This window comes from Anoplophora glabripennis, unplaced genomic scaffold (genome assembly GCF_000390285.2).
Source record: "Anoplophora glabripennis isolate ALB-LARVAE unplaced genomic scaffold, Agla_2.0 scaffold103, whole genome shotgun sequence".
Classification (NCBI taxonomy): Eukaryota; Metazoa; Arthropoda; class Insecta; order Coleoptera; family Cerambycidae; genus Anoplophora; species Anoplophora glabripennis.
Genome location: NW_019416259.1, coordinates 1,132,558 through 1,154,918, shown reverse-complemented (window position 1 = coordinate 1,154,918; position 22,361 = coordinate 1,132,558). Strand labels below are relative to the sequence as shown.

The window sequence follows — 22,361 nt, the reverse complement described above, 5'->3', positions numbered from 1 at the left end:
GTAAATCTGTTGTTGCAAGTATTCTTTTTTTATTTGCCAAAATGGGTGATTAGTAATCTATCGCACTCAATAGTGATGTCATTTTCTATTAAGTGGAATCGAACTTTTTTCATATTTTAAAGAGAATCGCCCAGTATATGTTTTTATACTTCGTCCGATTTACATTTAATTGTATTGACTTGAGACGTTTGAACTACTGACATGGTATCTACTACTAAAACTTAACCTCAATTTTTGAAGTACTGAAAATATTAAAACCGAATATTAAACATATGACGGTGTGATGTGATGTAATAATAGAAGTAAATATTACATTTTCCAAAATTTTCCAGTTCTGAAGTCGTACAATGTAATCGGAACTATCTTTTAATCGCATCACATATCGTCCTCGGTCTAAACAGCAACATAAAACGCTCAAAATGAATTTCAAGATGTCATATTTTCGATTTACCCAAAAACAGATCCGTTTCTTGTCTAGCAAATCAAAGAACCATTACGAATCTCTGGGTATACCCTCGAGTTCGACACAGAGTGAAGTAAAGACCGCTTACTATAAACTGTCAATGCAGTATCACCCGGACAAAAGTCAGAGTACCGAGTCCTCGCAGAAATTCAGAGATATAACAGAAGCTTACAAGGTGTTAGGAAACGCAAAAACCAGGAAGCTTTACGACAAAGGTAATAAGAGTCCCGTAGCCTTTACTGGTAGTTGATTTGTTTGATCTTTAAGGTTTGTACTTTGGCGGGGCTGCCTCCGTTACTACAGATGACAGCACCAACAAGTTTCACAAGTCGAGAGAAACCCGTTCTCGACCACCACCGCCTACAGGCAGGACACCGATATACGATTACGACGAGTGGTCTAGAAGCCACTATGGCGCTACTTTTCAACGCCAAATGGCGTATAAAAGGAGAATGCGAATGCACAATCAAAAACGAGAGCAGGACCTCAACGACGTCAAGCTGGAAAAATTACTCTTCGTGCTTGGGCTTGTACTTGCTATATGTATGTATCTTTTCCGTGATAAAACCGATTACGACGAGGTTTCTTATTTCTCTTTACGGCCGTCAAAACCGAAAACCCAGGATTGACGTGACGTTTTGTCGTGTTTATTAGGTGAATTTGAAACTTAGACAATTAAATTACATACTGTTTTTACGTTTTGTTTTGTTTGTAGTTTTCCTTTACTTTTATTTCTATTTGTACAGATTATTTATTTTTTTAAATAAAAATGTGTATATACAGAATATACTGAATACGTTTAAGTTTTGTGGCAACTTACAGTTGAACTTTGCAGGTTACGATATTGCCGCTATATATTTAATAAAATCTGCTTTCCGAAATCTTGACAACAAGGAAAAGTAGAAGATTGAGTAGCGACTGCAACCTATAAATACATTGTTACTTACGAATGTGCAATAAAAAATTACAAGTGTATTTTGAGGTGTTATTTGCTACATTTTTAATTATAGAGGCGCACCAAAATAATTTATGTATGTTGCGCTTTTTGTATTTTGTTTTTTTTTTTTTTCAAACTCGAAGCGTAAACCTTAATAGTCCAGTTAGTAGAGGTTCGGCCTGTGTCAAAGTGTCAAACCTTGATAACCCAGTAATAACTACACAGGTCTACTTTAAATGATGAGTAGAATAACAGGCTAATTTGCTGACAAAGTATTTTATCGGAAAAAAAAGTTATTAACAATTTAATAGTGAAAAATTTTTTTTTTAGTGGTTTTCTTTAAATAACAGCGGGATGACTTTGTACCAAAAAATGCTTAGGACATGATTTTGTTCGTAATAAAAAGAGCTACAAAATGGCGGTGGTCCGTTTATGAAATTTTTAATAACAAAGCCGTGAGATTGAAAAAACGGTATAAAACGTCAATTTTTTAAAGTTGCTGTAAAAACGTTAATTATAAACAAAAAGTGATAAAACTTTTGAAAACTATGGTTCAATATATATACAATAATGACGCTAAAGCCGAAAATCAGGAGAGCAAAACTTTTTTCTATTTTCTCTACATTCATCGGTATCTGAAACTCAAAACTTTGCCAAATTTGTTCGAAGCTTTGCTGACACTTGAAATTTGGTATACACATAGTGTAAATATGCAGAAACCAAAAGCAATTTGCAAAATTCAAGTATCTTCATTTTTGCAGTTTTGGTAAGATTTTATATGTCATTCTAGTTTTATATGTCACCGTTGTTTTAATTTTTAGACGTATATTTATAAAATATTCCATTACGGTAGATTAGCCAGCACAATTACCTACAATTTAAAAAAAATAATAATTTTCATCGTTTAGATCCTAAGCTACTTAACATTTTGCGCCCATTAGCCGTAGTCGTACATTATTCAACATATCAACATAAAACAAAAACGTACGTGTGGGGTAAACCTTTAACTTTAAGTAAACAATTGATTAAATTTACTGTTGCATATAAGAGCGGAGCTCGCGCTTGAAAAAGAAAAGTTATAATAATTTTCGAAATAGTGTTGAAATTTAAAACCAATTTGACATTCTCTAGAATGTCTCTATAGATGCTTAATGCGGAATAATGAAACATAGGCTAAACCCAGAAGTCGTACACTTGTGCGGGAGAGGGGGCCACATATTATTATTCAGTAGACCTTATGTGTGGTGGGGATCGAACCCGTGACTGGCATTCATCAATTTATGTATTGACACCTTGAACCACTCTATTATCAACCAACCGACTGTATAAATACGTATACCAGTGGTCCGACATTAATATAACCTTTTTTCATAGAAAATTACTCAAAAAATCATTTAAAGTTTGCCGATGTACTTATTTAACACCCTGTTATAAAAAGACTAATATCGCATACATATATTTATCTTTTTTTAATCTCTACATTAAAATCAACAAGTTTTATTACTATTATACGTATAATATGTCTTAAACAATATTTACCGTAATTTATCCACTGTATATCACAAGATAATGCAAAGTTACACGAAAACTATCTTTATAACTATACATAAATTTGTAATATGAAAATATATGTACAAAAAGCTAACAAATTATAGTAAAAAAATCGTGGAATCGTTTACCAGCTGTTCGAGTTACATATTCTCATAAATCCTTACAATTAAAGATATATTAAATCTAATTTGAGGTCTGTGTAGGTTCGGACAACCTAGAAATTCAACAAATTCAATGTTTTATGAAAATATATATTGTAACTGAACGTAACAGAGGATTTTAACCCTAATAATGATTCTGGAAATAGTTCATGGTTGGCGGCATGGGCATACCTAATGGGCCGGTAGGGTAGGGGACAGCGGAAGGTCCAATGGGGTAAGGCACGGAGCTGGGGATGTTATTAGGTACCCCCGGGAAATAGCTGGAATTGATGTTAACAGGGGGTGAGTTTATATAATTGGAGATATTATTAAGTGACGGGTCTCTCTGCAGAATTTTTGACAGTTTTTCTGCTTTTATCAACCTCATGTGCATCAATTCTCGTTTTGTTAAGAATTCATCTAAAAAATCATCCAATTCGATTTCTTTATCTAAGAACTTTTTGGCGATGCTGTCCGATTCTTCTTCCATCTCACTAGCGGCTGTTTGAAGCAACGCCAAGGCAGTTTCTAACGACATGTCACCCCCTTTTTCTCCTATAAATGCAACGTACATCATTTTAGCACAAGATTATAACTCCAAAGTAACCAAAACTCACTTAGCTCGTTGGTTTTCTCCTCTACAGTTTTTGTGAGTTGTTCGCCTTCCTCGGTCGACTGTCGCAATTTTTCTCTACCTTCGACTAACTCTGGCTCTTTTGATAAATTAAATTCGGCCATAGAATTGTTGCTGGCCATTAGGGTCTCCTTCTCCTGTTCGATCTCTTTCAAGTACGACTGAAATTAATAGATTAGGTCTGAGTCACAGTATCAAAATAGAACTAACCTGATCGAGTTGAGCCAAGATTTCTTCGATTTTTTCATCGTTATTCATAATTTCATCTAATTCGTCGTTAGTTAGAGACGACAGTTGGGAAACGGCCCGTTTACAGTCCGCTTGTAATATTTCTATAGACATTTTTCTATCGTAAACAAAAGACCCAAAAACAAAATGGAAATTAATTGACAGTTGACATTTGAACTACTACTAAAGAGTACAACATAACAATTACGAAAAAGTCAAATTACCTACTACTCAATTTCTTGAATTCCTTAAATTAATAAATATTTGTTTAAAGATTCTGTAATAAATTATGAAGCAATAACACCAACTCATCTTTATTTTATCAACATATGTCATTTTTTTTATTTTTGGTTAATTTAAATATAAATACCAATCGAACACTACTCAAAAACAGAACTACTACTCGGTCGTAGAGTAGACGTAGACGCCTAAATTCTAATTGTTGTAGGGTAGAGTTATCGTACTGTACTCTGTACTGATCATTTTTAATTTTTCATAAAGAAAATGTCTTCTGCAGTCTGCAAAATATTCACCATGGCCAAAACAGGTAAAAAGTCACAACCCAAGTGTTAAATGCGATGTGTATTTAACGTAACATCTGCTAAAAGTCCCGTATAATTTTGGGGTTAACCTCAAAACTGTTTCATAATCACAATACTTCAATGCTATCAAATTTTCTAGGGTCGAGGATTGCAAGGCCATGTGTACAATTAGTAAACCAGAGATATATCGGCAGCCCCCCGAAAGATGGATACATATACGTAAACGATAAAGAACCAGGCATGGATATGAGTTCCATCACGGGTAAATATTTTTTCGTCGTACTACACATTCCTTCAAAACACCTATTTCAGACCGTGCCGCCCAGACAATCTTCTTCACTGAATTAGTAAGAGGTTTCGGAGTTACCTTGGCTCACATTTTCAAAGAGCCAGCTACCATAAACTACCCTTTTGAAAAAGGTCCTTTGAGCCCCAGATTTAGAGGCGAACATGCCTTAAGGAGGTATCCATCGGGAGAGGAGAGGTGCATCGCTTGCAAACTTTGCGAAGCCATTTGTCCCGCCCAAGTAAGTATACATGGCAGTTAAAAACTATCGCTACCATAAAACGGTTCCAGGCCATCACGATTGAAGCCGAAGAGCGTGCCGACGGATCGAGACGGACCACGAGGTACGATATCGATATGACGAAATGTATCTACTGCGGATTTTGTCAAGAGGCGTGCCCGGTAGACGCGATCGTGGAAGGTCCCAACTTTGAATTCTCTACGGAGACCCATGAGGAGTTACTGTACAACAAAGAGAAGTTGTTGAACAATGGAGACAAGTGGGAGAGCGAGATTGCGGCAAATATCCATGCCGATCATCTCTACCGTTAAATTGAGTGGCGTAGTAGCAAGTTGTATAGAAATTGTATGAGTATTTTAAATTAAAATGTTGTAATTTAGTGCTATTTTATTTATTTGCTACTCGCAGTGTTCTGGGTGTTGCTTAATACATCGACAAACTTTACTTGATGATTTTTTGAGCGATTTTAAGCCTTGTAAAAAGAACAGAAGGTTTAGATAATGTTCAATTGAGGAATTCACTCATTTAAATGGACGTTTCTGCTCACTACGATGCTCTAATATTGGTACGAGCAGATAATAATTATCCCGAGCATTGAATAGGCCGATTTCCAGAGCACCAGGTGTATGCCCTACAACTTGACCACTACGGTCACCTGACCTAAACCCATTAGATCATTTTGATTAGGTGATTTTTTAAAGGAAAATGCCCACAGTACATAGAAAAGAGGATATTTCTTTAAAATAGACCATGAATGGGTTGAAAAAAATGCTTATTTATATAAAAAAACCTTTATTAAATATTATTTTTAAGAAACTTTACAAACAAAAAATAAATATTTCAAGACAATTTGGAACCCCGCTTTGCATACAACTCTACACATGGAACACAAATATGTACAAATCATCGAGTCCATATTTTTATACCCTGGCCTAATGTTTTGAATTTTATTCGGAATAAAATGAAATGTACATAACTTTACACCACTCTCCTGACTTCAAAGAACCTTTTAAGGTAGTACACTTGCCCCATGGTCATAGCCACTAGAATAAGAGCCTCAAAGAAAGACCACATCACAACCCTCGAATTCGTGCTTTCGTTTATACTACGATGGATCCTATCACGCACTTGCATGTACTCTTGCTCTTGTTTTACACCCGTAAGGGAAGCTAGAAAGTAATTATTCGTAAAACGCATGTTATATTCTAAAGAAATTAATTACAACTAACCACTTAGCTCTCTGATCATGTCCTCTAACTTATTCGTTGTTTCTCCCTCTTGGTGTTCAGCTTTGGGCGATTCTCCAATAGCCATATTGAACATGACTACCTTAGGAGTCATCGTGGACATTTTGTTCGAGAAGCAGTATGTGTACACACCTTGCGCGTGTGCTGCAAAGGTGTACTTGCCCGAAGTCTCTCTCTCGCCTTGGTATATGGTTTTACCATCAGGTCCAATTATGCGTACGTCGATATCCAAGAAACCGCCTTCTGCTATTTCAAAGGTCAGACCTGAAGAGTGGTAAGGTATTTAGTAAGGGCTCTTTGCGTATGGAGAAAGTTCAAATGTAAGTATTGACATGCTTGTTTACCCATTTTGGTTCCTGCTTCTACTTTGTCAAAAAAACATTCTTCGGCGTGTGCGTCTACTGTAATGAAATATGCCAGGCTTTGGTGGACACATATTGTGAATAACATAAATAAGGTAATGATTTTATCCCACATTTTCGTCTCTGCTTTAAAACTGCACTAAGAAATGACGGAGACAGCCACGTAACCTATATTTCTAAAAGTAAAAAAAATAGTTAGCGACATCTAGACCAGTTTGACGACAACTTTATTGAGTGAACTTAGCAAACTAATTTGTATTGAATGCACAGAAAAAGTTGTATAGGATCAAGATCTTTATACAACTTTTACTGATCTTGGTATAGGATGATAATTCTCTACTTCTCGACAACTCGCGTTATAAAAGCGCCTCTTTTGAAGCGTTACCGTAAGAGAAGGAAATTCACTAATTGTGTTCCTTAAGATTTATGTGATTTAATTTTAATTGAATTATGCACGTTGTTCCGATTTACAGGAGAATAGATAAAAAAAATAAATGACGATAGATATTTTTTTTTTCATTTAAATTTCTGTGCGGACAATCATTTTAAGCCTGTACTGTTTATTTCTTAAATTTTAGTCCATTAATTTCAAACGCCAATCCTTTCTTTAGCTGTTAGATTACATAATATAATACGATCATGTATATCGAGTACAATAATTTTGATTCTTTTATAGAATATCATTGCACCGAGTGAACTACACCCAATTGCATTTTGTATTTTATTAAAAATGTAAATCACACGCGCACCTTACGACGCGTTCCCTTACCAAGGGACATGTCAAATGTAGGAGAGTGCAGCTCCCGATTGAGTGCAATGGCGAGAATGAAATGTTTACGTCATTACTTGTGTTATTAATCGAGAGTGAAGTTTGACAAGGCGATCTGTTGAAAGTCTTGTTTTTAAAAAACTAGTTGACATTTTATAATAGAAAAACCTATTAATGCTTCGGAAAAGTAGTCGGAGAACCTAGGAAACAGACCAACGAAAGAAAATGGCCAGGGATTATGACCATTTATTTAAACTGCTCATAATAGGTGACAGTGGTAAGCACGGTTGTGGGCGGGGTTTAAATAATGTGGTACTTTGTAATTTTTTTATTAACGTTTTCGTCCCGCAGGAGTCGGGAAGAGCTCTTTGCTGTTGAGGTTCGCCGACAACACCTTTTCCGGGAGCTACATCACCACCATAGGGGTGGATTTCAAGATAAAGACTGTCACTTTGAATGGGCAAAAGGTTAAGTTACAGATATGGGATACCGCGGGACAGGAAAGATTTAGGACTATTACCAGCACGTAAGACGATTATCTTATATTTGAACAAATTGCCTAGTGAATTATACTTTGCAGATACTATAGGGGGACACACGGAGTCATCGTTGTCTATGACGTTACGAATGGGGAGAGTTTCGCCAACGTGAAGCGATGGCTGCACGAAATCGAGCAAAATTGCGATCTAGTAAATAAAGTACTGGGTAAGTAAAAGGTGCTCGTTAAAAATAAGCGTATAAATGAACTTATCTTGGAATTTATTACAGTCGGCAACAAGAATGACACCCCGGAACGTAAAGTGGTGCTGACGGAGGATGCCCAGCGTTTCGCCGCCACGATGAACATCCAGCTGTTCGAGACGTCTGCCAAAGACAATATAAACGTGGAAGAAATGTTCATGTCGATCACGCGGCTGGTCCTGGATTCCAAATTAGAACTGAAGCGGCAAAACGTGACACAGAACGAAACGGTTAATCTAAGGAAGTCGAATAAGTCCGGGAAGAAGAGCAAATGCTGTTAACCCGTAGTAAATGTTGAAAGATCGATTCGAGTGTCTGTGGACGCGAGTGTTTTTAATTTAGGGATAGCGTACCTCTCGTCTTCTGTTCTTACCCGCATTGTGAAGTACGCCTCTTCAGACGGAGGCCTGTAATTTTTATTTGGATTCGTTAAGTGCTTGTATATAACCGAGATATGTAAATATGATATTTTTAGTTTAGATTAAAGGGAGATTGTTTCGCCTTCTGCCAATTCTTACTTGTAGAGAGTGGTTACCCAAATCGTTAACTTGTAAATTTATTGGAGGGTGCGACGAGGAGATTAGTTGATAAAATGTAATTTCCATTCACGGGGCGCCGTCCCCCAAGACCAGTTTTAGTGATTCCTCAATTTGTAGTCCAGCATTTTTAGCGTGATTTGGAAGATAGCCGGTATAAATGTATTTTGTACAAAATATAAATAAAAAAAAAGAAAGTAATTTGGTGTTAGTAAAAATTTTACAGTTTTCTAGTGAGTGTTCATCCATGTCGGCTTGTCCTCATTCCGCGGGAACAGATTCGCTTCGAGCTGTAAATAGATTCGTGCAGTCTTCGTCCTGAATCAAATCTAGACTCGGATCCGTTGTCTATTTAATTATATTCCTTTTACTTGTACAAGAGATATTCAATAAATGATATTTTTCCATACATTTTATAACGCATATCATAATTTTATAGATGGTATAATTAATGACAATATTTAAAAAATATATTTATTAAATGGTGCATTTACTATTTTATTTACCGCAAGTGTTAATGTGTAATTTGTTTATTATTAAATAAAATGAATATTTGTTGTGAAAACGTTGCTTTTCATTACACAATCGGTAATACGGCTTCTTTTAAGTTAACGAAAGTGTTTATTTTGTTCCATTTCAATATCTCTTAACATCAGAAATAAAAGACTAAAGAGAAAATTTCGCCTTTTATTTATAATCTTCCTAAAAATTTTTGTTCTGTTTGGTATTTTCAAACGGTTTAAATCGAATTGTATTTCGCGGTTCTCCATCGACAAAATAGTTCCCGTCTTTACGTGCGGGGCGCATGCGCCGTTCCGAAGAATCAAAATGGCAGCGTCAACAACGGCGCCAACTATGTGAAATGTCAAAGCAGTATTTTTTGTAAATAAATGGGGAAAAACCGTTGAAAATAAAGAGAAAATACTCAAGGAACTTAACCTAGCAAATCTCGCTGGTGTTTAATTAACTTATTTTAATGTGTGGTAGTAATTTTAGAATAAAATATGGAGCCAATCGTTGACTAACCAATAAAAAAATTAAAAATTACCATAGCATTTGCTACTGCGATCCGTACAAAACCAGAGGAAAGACAGTACAAATAATCTCAAAGTAAAAATGACTACCATTGAGTACGATCTAGACACCTCTGGGGGTCTGATGGACGTGAGTAGACTGTCTTTTGTATTTGCATGAAAAATTAAGGCTAGAAAATGGCGGAAATGGTGATTGGAGGGTATTTCACACAGAACGTCTCATAAAACGCTTCTACTTAATATATACATAAATGTATGACATTCCTGCTTAATTTCCATTTGTTTTTGTGTACGTGTAGCGAAGGTCATTGCCAGCTTTTGTCATGCACGGCATGAATTTTGCTTTATATATAAAACTAAAAAACTGCTACGCCCGTTACAATAAAACATTTCCACTACTAAGTAGTTATTATTTTAGCAAATTCAAATGCTGATAGCTCCTCCACAAAGCGATGAGCCCAAGGAGAAATGCAAAAAACCTTCGGCCGAACACCCGTACTATAAGAGACCCGGTAAGGGTCATAACCATGACAGTTGTGACGCTTGTAGCGAGGGAGGAGCATTAATATGTTGTGACAAATGCCCGTCTAGCTTCCACTTGGGCTGCCAGTACGTTCGAACTGTACAACCCAAGGATATTTGTAACATGTATTTCATTTTTCAGTGATCCACCCCTGGACCAACAAGACATACCTCGCGGCGATTGGCTTTGTCACTCTTGTAAATACGCTAAGAATCACATTTCGGTACCTGAGTTGAGAAGTAAAAGATCTAACAGTACTCCTACTCCGGCTAGTACCTCTGGGTTAAAACCGGCAAAAAAGCTAAAGCTTAGTGCTATTGACATGCTGATTGAAGCAGCTAATTCGATGAACCCCAGGCAGTTTGAACTGCCTAGAAGCATGAGTTTCCCTTGTATATTTCCAGGAACCGACAAAGGTATTACTTAAAATTAAGTTGTTGGTGTTCTCAATAAAGGGAATACTATGAAGTTACCTTATATTTATGTGAAATTGCCATATTTAATCTCTATAGGAACTGTTGATAGTTTTAAGTACCTATTAATCGTATTTTTTTAGTGGAGATACCTTATTCTAAGACAGGCCGAAAAAACGGGAAAATTAAGAAGGACCACGTGAAAGGACCCAGCGGTATAATACCGTTACCGGCAAAAAAGTGCAGCGAATGTAGGAAATCGTGCAGGATAGCGCCGTTGATATCTTGCGACTTTTGTGAACTTTTCTATCACTTGGATTGTCTGGATCCTCCCTTAACGTCGCCCCCTTCTGGTAGGTGGATGTGCCCTAAGCATGTGGAACATTGCCTGGTGAGTAATATCAAACTTGTAAATTGTTATTTGTAAAATATAACCTACAAAATGTATGTCAAATCTTAAATGTCATTGCTACTCAAAGCCTACTCTCACAAAGTGTTATTTTGGACCTACTGACAGAATGAACTACTAATGTAAGTGCTAGTTGAAATTTCAATGTCTGCTAGTTATTGGGAGATATTCAATGCTGAAGAGGGTGTTTAGTTCGCAGAGTAGTTGTCTCCAACGATGTAATCAGTTAAAATGTAATAGCCCATTTTGTCATGTGATATTTAATTTTTATTTGTGATTCCAGGACATGAAACTCCTCACATCGATTTCCGCTACGGAGAGGGTGAAGATATGGGACAAATTCACCGGTCCCGTGGATCAGGACTCCGTGAAGTTGGAGTTTTTTAGGAAAATCCACAGGAAGAACCCCCCCTTCCGGATAAAAGTACCCTTGCCGCCTAAGAACACGGTTACTGTGCCGGAGATGGTGAGGTACCACTACAAAAAACCAGTTAACCTGCTGCCAAGATTGAGGGACGTGTTGAGGCTGGAGTGCGTGAACAGGAAGCGTGACGAGGAGTGTGAGGCGGTGGAAGAAGTGAAAACGGAGGATATCGAAGACTGCATAGAAGATAGTGTGAAATCGGAACAGGATGGTGACAGGAACAATACGGAGAGTGAATCTAATTGTGATATAGTTAAGGGTAATCAAAAAACGAGTAAACGGCACGAACATTTAAATTCGAACTCAGAGGGGAGCAGTAATAGTTTGTCGGACAGTGTTGAGTGGACGCCGGTTAACGGTTATGTGAAAAACGAACACTTGAACGGCGGCTACTTCGAGAAGGAGTTAATCAAGAAGGAACACAGTTTTATATCGGACATGATATCTGGGATGACCATGGAAAGTAAGTGCATTTTAGATGTCACTTGTTTGTGTGTTAGATATAACCTGCAAAGTATATGTCAAATGTGTCATATTGTAAATGTCATTGCTGCTACATTGCCTAGCGATTACTTTGTACCTACTGGCAGGTAGGTACAAAGTAATGCTTTGTGCCAGTAGGCCTTGAGTGTCATGTCGTATATTTTACAGGTTATATCTCACTTGTTTGTCTACTGGATTGTTTTTCTTTTTATCTGTCCCACAAGGCTTTGATTAAATTGTCCAGTTCTGACTAATAACATTTTATTGCTAGCTATGCAAATTTTTTTATCTATACTTGTAGTAGTTCATGAAATCTTAAAAGTGCATCAAGTTAGGAAGAGTAAGAATTAATATACAGACAGACATTTATGATTTGGTAGTTTTATTTAAAGCTTAATTAAATTAATAATAAATACAGAAACTTGCAAACTTTTTTTTTACTTTATGTCTTCTAGAGATTGGGATGTAATTGATTCGTACTTTTTTAAAGGAAGAAAATATACAGGGTAACTAAGGGAAGGGAGGCTAAGATGACAGTAATAAGCATATAATACATAATCCTACATACCACCAACTTTTAGTAATTTTTTGTAAGTTATTTCTATTTCTTGTTCCGAATAATATTTTTGTTGTTTTTGTATTTTTAAAGGTACCATTTTTTAAAATATTTATAACGATACAGGTCAGATTATTAAGAACAACAAATATTTAATTCAAATTTTTCTAACATTTTACTTATTTAATTAACATTTTGTGTTGAAGGAATCACAATATACAGAAGAAAAAAAATGTACAGAAATAAATAAAAGTATACACAAACAGACTTTTCTATTACGATTAGACAATTATTTTAATAAAAAGATTTGAGATTACATTTAAATTGTGACATTGAGACAAAGAAATTCAAAATTTGATAAATCTGACCTACAACATCTGGAAATAAAAAAATGAGAACTATAATTTGTTGGTTGAAGATGTGTGATGGAAACGATATATTATATTTTTCTAAAAACTCTATTTACAAATTATTACATGTTAATTGAATAAATTTTTAAAAATTAGTATTTAAAATTTATATATTTTCTTGAGATTTTTCTCATCTATGATAATACAAACTTTTTTCTTACTCATCGTAAAATGCGCCGGTGAATAATGCCGGATAGTTTCATAACACCCTGTATTCGAAAAAGAGCAAAAACATACTTGCGAAGTAGGTTATGGAAAACAGTTGAATTATTTGACATTTTTTATGCATTTTGACATTATCTGCAATAATTACAGCACTTGTCGTCAGTTTCTTACCAGATATTTATTAATTGGTAAACTTTACACTTTAATCATTCCAGTAACTAAAAAAAATAGTGTTCAGAATGCAGTTTCACCCTTTTTGAATTAATTTTTTTAGTGGAGTTGGAGTTGAGGCAACTGGACGACAGACTCCTCAAGCTTCTGGCTTATCAGCGGATCCAGCAGCTGGTCAACACCCCCCCGTCCCCGAACAACCTCTTCTCGGCGAGTCTGAAGGAGAAATTCCGTCAAATGCCGCTGCCCAGCGAACTGCTCACCCCCGCCGACATCGACAGGATATCGAGGGTCTTCTCCAGCCCCAAAAAGAAAACCAAGCCGAAATCTACCATCCGAGCCCGTGCCATGCTCTGCCCTGTCGTCTCTAAGCACTTCTACAACGTGAGGACGACGGAGGTCGACCCGACCGAGGTGAGGCACGATGCCAGCTTCATGGGCTTCCGACCCACCGTGTCGGCCAGGTTCCCTGAGGCGGTCGCCATGCGGTACAGGGTGCTGAACGTGGGCAAGGGCTCGGCCAACGACGTCGACCTGGAGAAGTTCGGTTACTGCAACTTCATCGTTCCCAAGCACGCCGTCATCTTCTACGACGAGGTACGGTGGTCGTTTAAAAGTCTTTACAGTTGTCTTGGAATCTGATTGTTTCAGTACACGAAGCACTACGAGCTGATAAACTACTCGCCGTATGGGACGTACGTCAATAACGTGCTGTATTCCAACAACGTGTCGGCGAAACGTTCGGAGGCGAACGTTTCGACGGACGAGAAGAGTGCCAACGTGGAGATGCAGGTGAGGGAGATAATCGACAAGAAGAGGAAGATCAGCAGGGCCAGGAAGAGCTCGTTCGAGAGCAAGATGTCGGCCGTAGACTGCATTGACAAGTAAGTGCAGGATTTTGGTTTATGTAAAACGTCTGCTATGGGGAGCGCAAGATTTAAGGGAGATTTCGGGTGACAATTAGCGAAATACAGGGTGTAAGTAAAATGCTTGTGAAACTTTAATGGACGATTCTACGAATCAACGAAAAAAGTATTTTTCTATAAATATGTGTCTGCGGAGTCCAATTTTTGGAAATTGGGGTTAATCTCGGATTTCTCAATTTCTAGGGTCCCAGAATTGGGTTGGGAAATATAAGTATAGTCTATCGCTAACCACTACTTTTTACTATTGATTTTAATTAATAAGTTAACGTAAATCAACAACTAAACCTGAACAAGGTTGATGTACAGAAATAATATCTAATCTCCAAAAAAAAATATGTAGGAAAAACAGAAAACTTATGCTCTATTTCACAAAGAAACTACTTTTTTTTTCTTATTTAAAAAATTAATAATGGTACCATTTGCAACTTTATGTTGTTTTTGTTAGGAAATATTACCTAAACTACTGGTAGGTCAAATGTGCCGATTGTAGTTTATTTGTTTATTAGGTTGATATAAAAAAAGAGAATTTTTGTTATGATTGAGACTTTTTTATTTTGTCATATAGTGCAAAAATAAGTTTTTCTATGAAAATACTGCATTCTGCTAGGTAGTCCTGTAGCCAGGGGGGTCCCAATTTTCGGGTAGAAGTTTGCCCGGATGTCGATAAGTTTTTTATTAACAAAAAACTTGCAAAATACTGAGAACTTAGTTTTTGGCAAAATAAGAAGTATTTTCTTGTTCTTTTTCATTTTAAGAAGAAAATGTCTTGCAATTTTTTCGTTAAACGCATAGTTTTTGAGATAAACGCCGTTAAAAACTCGAAAAATGCGAATTTTGCAATTTTTAATCGTTAATAACTTTTGACTGAATAGGTATTTTGTAATTCTGCTGATGGCGTTTGAAAGTTCACGTTAAATACTACAAATTATGAGAAATTGCATTGTGAAAATTTGTTTTTTCCACTGTTATTTGAGGCTATATACAAATAGCAATTGTGCGTTCAGAAGGGTGCGCCGCCATGTATGTAAGAGAACGGTTGCCTTCTTACAGGCGTTTAATACACGATCTTGATGCGTACTCTTTATTTCTAGACCAAAGAAACGAGGAAAACTGAACGAAACATTAACAATTTAATGAAAATTTGCAATATTACAATAACAAAAGACATTTTCTTCTTAAATTGGGTCAAAGAACAAGAAAATACTTCTTATTTTGCCAAAAACTAAGTTCTCAGTATTTTGCAAGTTTTTTGTTAATAAAAAACTTATCAAGATCGGGGCACCGACTTCTATCCAAAAAATTCGTGTTCTACAGATCAAAATACACAAAAAACACTCGGGTAACTCCATCTAAATGAAGGAGGCAATTGCCCCCCCCCCCCTGGCTACAGGACTAAGAATATACAGGATAAAATTTCGAATGGGGTTGTAATTCAATCGTGATTTTTTTTCCTTTATTCAACCGGTCAAACATTCGTGCATGCATTGTTGCCAAGTTTAATCTTTTCTGATCTGTATACAGGGTGTTTGTTAATGAATGGCCGAACTTTACCACTAGATTCTACGATGAAAATTAATAGGTAAAAGTCATATACAATGTTGCTCATAAACGCTTAGTCTTTGTCATCTAAATTGAGATTCACAAACTAAACACAGCGCAAACCGTACTAAGGCTAAGTTTATATAAACTTTCTTGCTTCTTTTCACCCGATAAATGTCAACTTAAAGCTTAAGCCAGACGCCCTGTACAAGAGTAAATCCGATTGACCTTCGGTGTGTTTTATTTGCAGGATGGAGTGTTACTGCTCCAACAATCCCGAGGAACTGAAGAAAGGTTGGGAGGGATCCGCCATACTGAACCACGGTTCGTTACTGAGATTCGGTTGTGTTTCTTTTGTGTTTTCGATCGTTGAATGTACAAATATGTAAGTTATGTCCCTGTAAATAATAAGTTAAGGTTATTTTTTGTAAATTGATTGTATATTTTTCTTCGAAATGGCATAATATTAAATATTAAAGTATAATTTTTTAAATAAACGTCAGCAAATATTTAAACTATCTTTTATTTGGTACCCAAGTCGCCCCGTATAAATAAATTCCCTTGGAATTAAAAGGATCACAGGTCGTTAGTGGACGGAAACCTTCCTGTTTAAAAACTCTAACGTTAACTGCAAGAATTCCGCGGGCTTCTCGCTGTGGAGCCAGTGACCCGCCCCTTCGATGAACTTGAGTTCCGCGTTGGGAAAGAATTTCAAGATTTTCGGAAAATCGCTTTTCCTGAAACAAATCGATAATGGTAACATTGCACATCCTCTCGATCCGTAAATATTCAGAATTCCACCAAAAAAACTCCCTCGAACTCACTGAATATAATCCGATTTAGCACCTCCAAGGAACAAGACGGGGCCATCGAAAACGATATGGTGAATCGCCGGAAAAGTGGTGATGTTCTCGAAGTTATCTAACAGGACCTTAATGTTGCACCTCCACCCGTAACTGGTGAAAAATTTATTTTTAACGAAAAATCGTACGGTTTTATTTAAAAAAATACCTCCCGTCCGATTTCTGCACCAAATTCGTCAGTAAGAAATTCGCAATGTCCCTACTTTTCACTAACGGCATCAGGCTCTCGCCGACGGTCTTCTTAGCCGCCGACAAAGGCATGTTTCTGGGAAGTTTTAAATTTCTCAAAGTAAGCAATATTTTCAGCACGCGTTTCAAATCCGTGCTGGTCGTGATCGGGGAAATATCGGCCACTATCAGTTTTTCCACAAGCTCCGGCTGTAAAAAAAATATAAATCACAGACCTATAAGACTTTGTCACGATATCAATGAAAGATCCGGGTCCTTACATATTTCAATGCAAACAGCATCGCGGCTCTACCCCCCTCGGAATGCCCTAGCAAATTAACTTTGTTTATGTTCCGTCCGTACATGAATCGTCTAACATCAACGGCTAAATCATCGTACGAATGTTCCTTGGAGTGGGGCGAATCCCCGTGATTCCTCGCGTCCAACGCAAACACCTTACGGGTGCTCCTGTCGTGATATTTCTTGCAGAAGCTGTTCCAGTTGTTTTTAGAACCCATCAGGCCGTGTAATATCACCAAAGGAACGGGTTCCGGGTTGTTTTTCGAGTAACTCTTTGTTAATTCGTACGAGGCGTAAGCTAAATCGAGATTATCGTCAGACTGTACCAGATAGCGTTGCTGCGTGGATTTAGGCCTCGACATCGGAACGTATGGCAATTTTTTTATGATTTCTTGAAGATGGAGTTGTGAAAACATTTTAGTTATGAAAGGAATGACAGGAATTTGGTGAATTGTCAATTGGTGACAGCGGCATATAAGTGTTACCAGCAGCAACTGGTAAAAAAGAAACGGAACCGAACGGTGGAATTCTGATCCTGATGTGATACACTTACTGTATGTAATCTGAGTTTCCTCCACCTAAGAAGAGGACAGGTGCGGTGCACTGCACATCATTCACCAAAGGAAAATTGGCGATGTTGTTGAAACACGATACCAGGACCGGTATGTTAATCCGCCAATCATAACTGAAAGTGAACGTTTTAGAATCAAATTGGTTTTTTTTATTAAACTCCCACCTTCTGTTTTCCCTTTGTACCAGATTCGTCAGCAGAAAAGCTCTAAGGGACTTGTCGGGTATGGTCTTAGACAGCTGCGTGTCTACCAGAGTTCTCGCTTTTGACAAGGATACGTCGATTGGTAAGTTAACGTTTTCCATAGCTTGAAATAATGGTGGAGTGCTGTCTAACTGGGGACTTGTCCTTACTGGCGATATATCGGCTATTATTAACCTATCAACAAGTTCTGGCTAAAACACCAAAGTTCCTTATGTTCGACTGCTGTATCTTTCTACATAATATATACACAAAATCCACTTGATACATATTACTGAATTATTGCTACAGAAAGAGCAAAGCTTTGATAATTTCAATGAAACATTTACTTACGTATTTTAAGGCAAACAGCATAACAGTTCTGCCGCCCATAGAATGCCCCATCAAAGCCACTTTTTCCAGGTGCAGCTGATCTAACAAAGCTTTTATGTCAGCTGCCATGTGAGCATATGTATGATTATCATTGTGTGGGCTATCACCATGATTTCTTGCATCTATAGCAATTATTTTCCTTTCGGGGTTAGTTTTTTGTTGGTAAACTTTACAAAGGCTATTCCAATTTCCCTTGGAGCCGAATAGACCGTGCATTATCACTAGCGGTGGAGCCTGGCCTGGAAGGCCTACTGTGCTTTCATAAGTGGCGTAGGACAGCTGTACAGGTTCTAAAGCCCCTGTACTGGACACAAGTCTCAGATGGACCTTATGGCAAGTGCTCGTCACACATTTTAATATACTAACGCTACTTCGCAATTTTGTAGGTAACATTTTAGCCTAGATTAATTTTTACCTTACAACACAGACTTTTTTTAGATAATATTTTTAGGTTGGAAAAATTTCAAATTTGAAAGCAGGGTAGTTCTGCCAATTTGTAGTTCAGAATTGAGTAGTTCGTAGGCCCTGTTAAGTCAAGTAGGTTTGTTGATTGAAGTTTGGATTTTGGATTTTTCCAACATACTTCTACTGTAGAATTATGTGGTTTCCAAGGAAATTTATAATACATGTACGAATGTATTTACAAACATTTTTGAGGTTTTTCATTGTTTTATATGGTTTGTGGTTTTTATAGTATACTGTCAATTTGACAGTGTCAAATCGATGGGTTTTTTGGTTTTTACGTTGGCTAAAATTTTTCGAGAAAATTGACAGTTCATGAAAATTGGCAAAAAAATAAAATGCTCGTCTACAGGCTGTTTTGTCTCAGCATTTTCTTGAAATAAATAATGTAATGTAATGCACATACATGCAGTGAATCATTCATTCATAACTTTTCCCCGGACTTTTCCCCCGGATATCCCCCCCCCGGACTTGTACCCGGACTTTTCCCCCGGATTTTTACCCGGATTTTTACCCGGACTTTTTCCACGGATTTTTCCCCCGGACTTGTACCTGGACTTTTCCCCCGGATTTTTGCCCGGACTTTCACCCGGACTTTTCCCCGGACTTTTTCCCAGACTTTTCCCACGGATTTCCCCCTCCCCCGACTTGTATCCGGACTTTTCCCCCGGATTTTTACCCGGACTTTCACCCGGACTTTTCCCCCGGATTTTTACCCGGACTTTCACCCGGACTTTCCCCCGGATTTTTACCTGGACTTTCACCCGAACTTTTNCTTTTCCCCGGACTTTTTCCCAGACTTTTCCCCCGGATTTCCCCCCCCCGGACTTGTATCCGGACTTTTCCCCGGATTTTTACCCGGACTTTCCCCCGGATTTTTACCCGGACTTTCACCCGAACTTTTCCTCAGGATTTGTTTCCCGGATTTTCACCCGAATTTCCCCGGACATTTTCCCCGGACTTTTCCCGGACTCTTCACCCGGACTTTTACCCGGACTTTTTTCTGGACTTTTTCCCCGGACTTTTTCCCCAGATTTACCCGGACTCTTTCTGCTTTTTTTTCCAATTGCGTAAGGATTTACGTATTTCGTTGTAATATATTTTTACATTGGATATTGATACGATCCAAAATCCATATAAGTATTTTAATTTGTAATTATTGTACGTTCTTTTTGTTACAAAATAACGTAACCCATATCGATTTGTTGACTGTTTACAACTACATATTTTCAGATGAGTCATTGTCTAAAGTCCAAAATTTCCCGTTGAATTGAATAAAATTAATAGTTATAAATAATAATTCATTTACATATTATACACTGACGTGTGTACATATCCTGTTGTAAGTTTGGTTGCCTAACATTTGTCATAGCCAAGAATCTGTTATTGTTAGCAGTGTAAATTTGGTTGCCTAACTTTTGCACCGAGAAAAGGCTTAAAAATCTCGCAAACTAGAAAAGCCAAAGGGGACCTGAATTCAGTTTTAGATTGGTTAGAGCTGTTATTACTTACCGAGTGCTAAAAATCGATGAACAGTCCATGAATATTGTCAAAAAATTAAAGTGCCCATCTAAAGGCTGTTTTGTCCCTTTTTTCTTGTAATATAATAATGTAATGTAATGTGTTGTTCATTATTAATGCATTTACCTATAATTTTTCACCGTGTTGTGCTCATTAACAGCCGCCTTTTTTCCTAATAAGTTATAAAAAAATACCAGTGAGAAAAATTTGTAAATTTGTATGCAACCAAGTATACATAGTATGGTATGTATTGTGTGCTGCCTATCCAAGAGACAAATAGATTTGGAACGAAAATGGATCTCAAAAACTGGTGGAGCTAGAAAGGAATTGAATGCAGTTCACTGGATTTTTTAAAGATTTTTCTGAATTTTTGAGAAAATCGATAGATTCATGAAAATTGCCAAAAATTTAAAGCGATCTAAGGGCGGAACGCTATTGTTTTGATTTTCTAAGAACTTTTAGAATAAAAATATTATAATAAAAAGAATATAAACTTTCTGTTACATACATTTCTATGCAGCATAGTGTACACCGCAAGTATATTACTGGTTGCCATGTTTCTATTAAATCAAACGTATTCTACTTTTACTATACAGTGTGTCCAAGGTAAGGATGGGATAGTATTAAGATCTAGGAAACGGTAAGAGATATGGGGTGTCCCAGATTAGAAAAAAGTTGTGTTTTTTTTTAATACCTAACAATATGCCGCTTAGAAAGTTTTAAAATTCCAGATAGTTCCGGAGATATCCAAAAAAAAAAAAAGATATTTGGCAAAATCGTTTTATTTTTTTCTGGCTGTATTTGAAAACGAATTCTAAAATAAACTGCATATTTACAATGCCACTTTTTTTGCTCTATCCACTGGTGTCAACATATTTGCAATTTGAAGTTTCGTCTTCGAGGGGCCATCATCAGGTTAATTTCTTTAAATACGTCACTGCTATTTTTATGACAAAATCTAGTCATTTTTAATTCTGAATTAGATGATATTATTATTGTAATCGTTTAAAAAGATTTTTAGCTTATTTTAGCTATTATTTAAAATTTTTGAGGAAGTCATAACGGTATAAAAATCAATACAGCACAAAATATTCAACAATTTTTTTTTAATCAATAATTTAACAAATCTATCTAATAAAAAAATAATACGAATTTATGAAATGTTTTATTATATCTAATTAGTATTGCTAATAGTAGTAAAAAAATTGTTGGATATTTTATGCGGTATTGACTTTTATACTGTTATGACTTCCTCTAATCAATAGATATTTTGAAAGTGTTCAGAGCCGTACTCAGGAAAAATTTTAAATGATAGCTAAAACAAGCTAAAAACTTTTTAAGCGATTACAATAGTAATATCCTCCAGAATTAAAAATGACTAGATTTTGTCATAAAAATAGCAGTGACGTATTTAAAAAAATTAACCTGATGATCGCCCCTCGAAGATGAAACGTCGGATTGCAAAAATATTGACGCCATTCAATAGAGCGAAAAAAGTGGCAGTGTAAATGTGCAATTTATTTTAAAATTCGTTTTCAAATAAAACCATAAAAAAATAAAACGATTTTGCAAAATTTTGTATTTTTCCGGATATCTCTGGAACTACCCGGAATTTTAAAACTTTCTAAACGGCTTATTGTTGGGTATAAAATAACGCAACTTATTTCTATTTACGTGAGAGCGATAAAGTAAGTCATAGAAATCCGTACGATAGAGAAGAATGGCTATAATGAAGGCGTCTCCGCCCTTCCACTTGTAATTCAGCGACCTGTAGTCACTTTTGTTTTCGTCGTTTGGCTTTTCTTTAATAGATGTCACTACTTGTACAATTTCGACTTCGGTATTCCGATATGTTAATACCATCCGTTAACAGAGGGCAGCACAACGCGTAACAAAGAAAACTTTTTACAGTAGTTAGTAGATACGTTTGTAAATCTAGTGAATTTGTTTCCCTTACTGAGAAGTTATTCAAATGGAGTATAGTGCTCAGCTGCATTTGAAGTTCATTTAGTTGTTATTTAAATATACTTTTTAATATGACTTAAAAATCCCAAGAAATAAAGCAAGATTCCCAATTTTTCTCCAATTCCAAAAAAATCTGTAGATCTGGCTTCACTCTTTCTAGGGCTGCCAGATTGTGCTGCCCTCTGTTAACGGATTGTATTAACATATC

General features: G+C 36.6%; 7 protein-coding genes across 9 annotated transcripts; 4 read left to right on the top strand and 3 right to left on the bottom strand.

Moving 5' to 3' along the window:
* Window positions 1-232: 232 nt before the first annotated feature.
* Window positions 233-1,423, top strand: LOC108903315 (dnaJ homolog subfamily C member 30). Of its 2 annotated transcripts, XM_018705445.1 has the most exons (3): window positions 233-678; window positions 731-1,117; window positions 1,299-1,423. In XM_018705445.1, the coding sequence occupies exons 1-2, from the start codon at window positions 420-422 to the stop codon at window positions 1,090-1,092; spliced, it is 621 nt and encodes a 206-aa protein (XP_018560961.1). In that variant the 5' UTR covers window positions 233-419; the 3' UTR covers window positions 1,093-1,117; window positions 1,299-1,423. The 2 variants fall into 2 exon arrangements, with proteins under 2 accessions (XP_018560961.1, XP_018560959.1); XM_018705443.1 differs by lacking the exon at window positions 1,299-1,423 and having other exon boundaries at window positions 731-1,159.
* A 1,417-nt stretch (window positions 1,424-2,840) lies between these two features.
* LOC108903308 (vacuolar protein sorting-associated protein 37B) lies at window positions 2,841-4,121 on the bottom strand. The gene is made up of 3 exons (XM_018705435.1): window positions 3,936-4,121; window positions 3,709-3,886; window positions 2,841-3,646 (listed from the first exon to the last, which is right to left on the bottom strand). The coding sequence occupies exons 1-3, from the start codon at window positions 4,065-4,067 to the stop codon at window positions 3,237-3,239; spliced, it is 720 nt and encodes a 239-aa protein (XP_018560951.1). The 5' UTR covers window positions 4,068-4,121; the 3' UTR covers window positions 2,841-3,236.
* Window positions 4,122-4,386: 265 nt separating this feature from the next.
* On the top strand, window positions 4,387-5,401 carry LOC108903316 (NADH-ubiquinone oxidoreductase subunit 8). Its single transcript, XM_018705446.1, has 4 exons — window positions 4,387-4,500; window positions 4,635-4,757; window positions 4,808-5,022; window positions 5,073-5,401. The coding sequence occupies exons 1-4, from the start codon at window positions 4,458-4,460 to the stop codon at window positions 5,331-5,333; spliced, it is 642 nt and encodes a 213-aa protein (XP_018560962.1). The 5' UTR covers window positions 4,387-4,457; the 3' UTR covers window positions 5,334-5,401.
* Window positions 5,402-5,797: 396 nt separating this feature from the next.
* LOC108903312 (transmembrane emp24 domain-containing protein 2) lies at window positions 5,798-6,807 on the bottom strand. The gene is made up of 3 exons (XM_018705440.1): window positions 6,614-6,807; window positions 6,252-6,533; window positions 5,798-6,191 (listed from the first exon to the last, which is right to left on the bottom strand). The coding sequence occupies exons 1-3, from the start codon at window positions 6,744-6,746 to the stop codon at window positions 6,001-6,003; spliced, it is 606 nt and encodes a 201-aa protein (XP_018560956.1). The 5' UTR covers window positions 6,747-6,807; the 3' UTR covers window positions 5,798-6,000.
* Window positions 6,808-7,459: 652 nt separating this feature from the next.
* Window positions 7,460-9,342, top strand: LOC108903303 (ras-related protein Rab-35). Its single transcript, XM_018705428.1, has 4 exons — window positions 7,460-7,677; window positions 7,752-7,926; window positions 7,981-8,105; window positions 8,169-9,342. The coding sequence occupies exons 1-4, from the start codon at window positions 7,626-7,628 to the stop codon at window positions 8,420-8,422; spliced, it is 606 nt and encodes a 201-aa protein (XP_018560944.1). The 5' UTR covers window positions 7,460-7,625; the 3' UTR covers window positions 8,423-9,342.
* A 183-nt stretch (window positions 9,343-9,525) lies between these two features.
* Window positions 9,526-16,282, top strand: LOC108903341 (PHD finger protein 12). The gene is made up of 8 exons (XM_018705483.1): window positions 9,526-9,841; window positions 10,130-10,320; window positions 10,376-10,650; window positions 10,791-11,038; window positions 11,340-11,943; window positions 13,369-13,862; window positions 13,917-14,149; window positions 15,981-16,282. The coding sequence occupies exons 1-8, from the start codon at window positions 9,794-9,796 to the stop codon at window positions 16,117-16,119; spliced, it is 2,232 nt and encodes a 743-aa protein (XP_018560999.1). The 5' UTR covers window positions 9,526-9,793; the 3' UTR covers window positions 16,120-16,282.
* On the bottom strand, window positions 16,236-18,680 carry LOC108903342 (protein ABHD11). Of its 2 annotated transcripts, none has more exons than XM_018705484.1 (4): window positions 18,167-18,680; window positions 17,798-18,027; window positions 17,615-17,746; window positions 16,236-16,467 (listed from the first exon to the last, which is right to left on the bottom strand). In XM_018705484.1, exons 1-4 carry the CDS (start codon window positions 18,596-18,598, stop codon window positions 16,317-16,319), a joined length of 945 nt encoding a protein of 314 aa, XP_018561000.1. In that variant the 5' UTR covers window positions 18,599-18,680; the 3' UTR covers window positions 16,236-16,316. The 2 variants fall into 2 exon arrangements, with proteins under 2 accessions (XP_018561000.1, XP_018561001.1); XM_018705485.1 differs by lacking the exons at window positions 17,615-17,746; window positions 17,798-18,027 and adding exons at window positions 16,555-16,686; window positions 16,742-16,971.
* Between the last annotated feature and the right edge of the window lie 3,681 nt (window positions 18,681-22,361).

What these genes read in the sequence shown, in the direction of transcription:
- LOC108903315 (XM_018705445.1), top strand. Translation starts at nt 420, where the DNA reads ATGAATTTCAAGATGTCATATTTTCGATTTACCCAAAAACAGATCCGT. An exon ending in CAGGAAGCTTTACGACAAAG is followed by an intron (nt 679 to 730) that starts GTAATAAGAGTC and finishes TTGATCTTTAAG; the next exon opens with GTTTGTACTTTGGCGGGGCT.
- LOC108903308 (XM_018705435.1), bottom strand. Translation starts at nt 4,067, where the DNA reads ATGTCTATAGAAATATTACAAGCGGACTGTAAACGGGCCGTTTCCCAA. An exon ending in TCTTGGCTCAACTCGATCAG is followed by an intron (nt 3,887 to 3,935) that starts GTTAGTTCTATT and finishes TATTAATTTCAG; the next exon opens with TCGTACTTGAAAGAGATCGA. An exon ending in GGAGAAAACCAACGAGCTAA is followed by an intron (nt 3,647 to 3,708) that starts GTGAGTTTTGGT and finishes TTGCATTTATAG; the next exon opens with GAGAAAAAGGGGGTGACATG.
- LOC108903316 (XM_018705446.1), top strand. Translation starts at nt 4,458, where the DNA reads ATGTCTTCTGCAGTCTGCAAAATATTCACCATGGCCAAAACAG. An exon ending in ATTCACCATGGCCAAAACAG is followed by an intron (nt 4,501 to 4,634) that starts GTAAAAAGTCAC and finishes CAAATTTTCTAG; the next exon opens with GGTCGAGGATTGCAAGGCCA. An exon ending in AAGCCATTTGTCCCGCCCAA is followed by an intron (nt 5,023 to 5,072) that starts GTAAGTATACAT and finishes AAACGGTTCCAG; the next exon opens with GCCATCACGATTGAAGCCGA.
- LOC108903312 (XM_018705440.1), bottom strand. Translation starts at nt 6,746, where the DNA reads ATGTGGGATAAAATCATTACCTTATTTATGTTATTCACAATATGTGTC. An exon ending in AGAAGCAGGAACCAAAATGG is followed by an intron (nt 6,534 to 6,613) that starts GTAAACAAGCAT and finishes ACCACTCTTCAG; the next exon opens with GTCTGACCTTTGAAATAGCA. An exon ending in CATGATCAGAGAGCTAAGTG is followed by an intron (nt 6,192 to 6,251) that starts GTTAGTTGTAAT and finishes ATTACTTTCTAG; the next exon opens with CTTCCCTTACGGGTGTAAAA.
- LOC108903303 (XM_018705428.1), top strand. Translation starts at nt 7,626, where the DNA reads ATGGCCAGGGATTATGACCATTTATTTAAACTGCTCATAATAGGTGAC. An exon ending in TTTAGGACTATTACCAGCAC is followed by an intron (nt 7,927 to 7,980) that starts GTAAGACGATTA and finishes TATACTTTGCAG; the next exon opens with ATACTATAGGGGGACACACG. An exon ending in TCTAGTAAATAAAGTACTGG is followed by an intron (nt 8,106 to 8,168) that starts GTAAGTAAAAGG and finishes AATTTATTACAG; the next exon opens with TCGGCAACAAGAATGACACC.
- LOC108903341 (XM_018705483.1), top strand. Translation starts at nt 9,794, where the DNA reads ATGACTACCATTGAGTACGATCTAGACACCTCTGGGGGTCTGATGGAC. An exon ending in AGCTTCCACTTGGGCTGCCA is followed by an intron (nt 10,321 to 10,375) that starts GTACGTTCGAAC and finishes TTCATTTTTCAG; the next exon opens with TGATCCACCCCTGGACCAAC. An exon ending in CCGTCATCTTCTACGACGAG is followed by an intron (nt 13,863 to 13,916) that starts GTACGGTGGTCG and finishes TGATTGTTTCAG; the next exon opens with TACACGAAGCACTACGAGCT.
- LOC108903342 (XM_018705484.1), bottom strand. Translation starts at nt 18,598, where the DNA reads ATGTTACCTACAAAATTGCGAAGTAGCGTTAGTATATTAAAATGTGTG. An exon ending in TGCTGTTTGCCTTAAAATAC is followed by an intron (nt 18,028 to 18,166) that starts GTAAGTAAATGT and finishes TTGGTGTTTTAG; the next exon opens with CCAGAACTTGTTGATAGGTT. An exon ending in GGAAACTCAGATTACATACA is followed by an intron (nt 16,468 to 17,614) that starts GTAAGTGTATCA and finishes GATTTGTTTCAG; the next exon opens with GAAAAGCGATTTTCCGAAAA.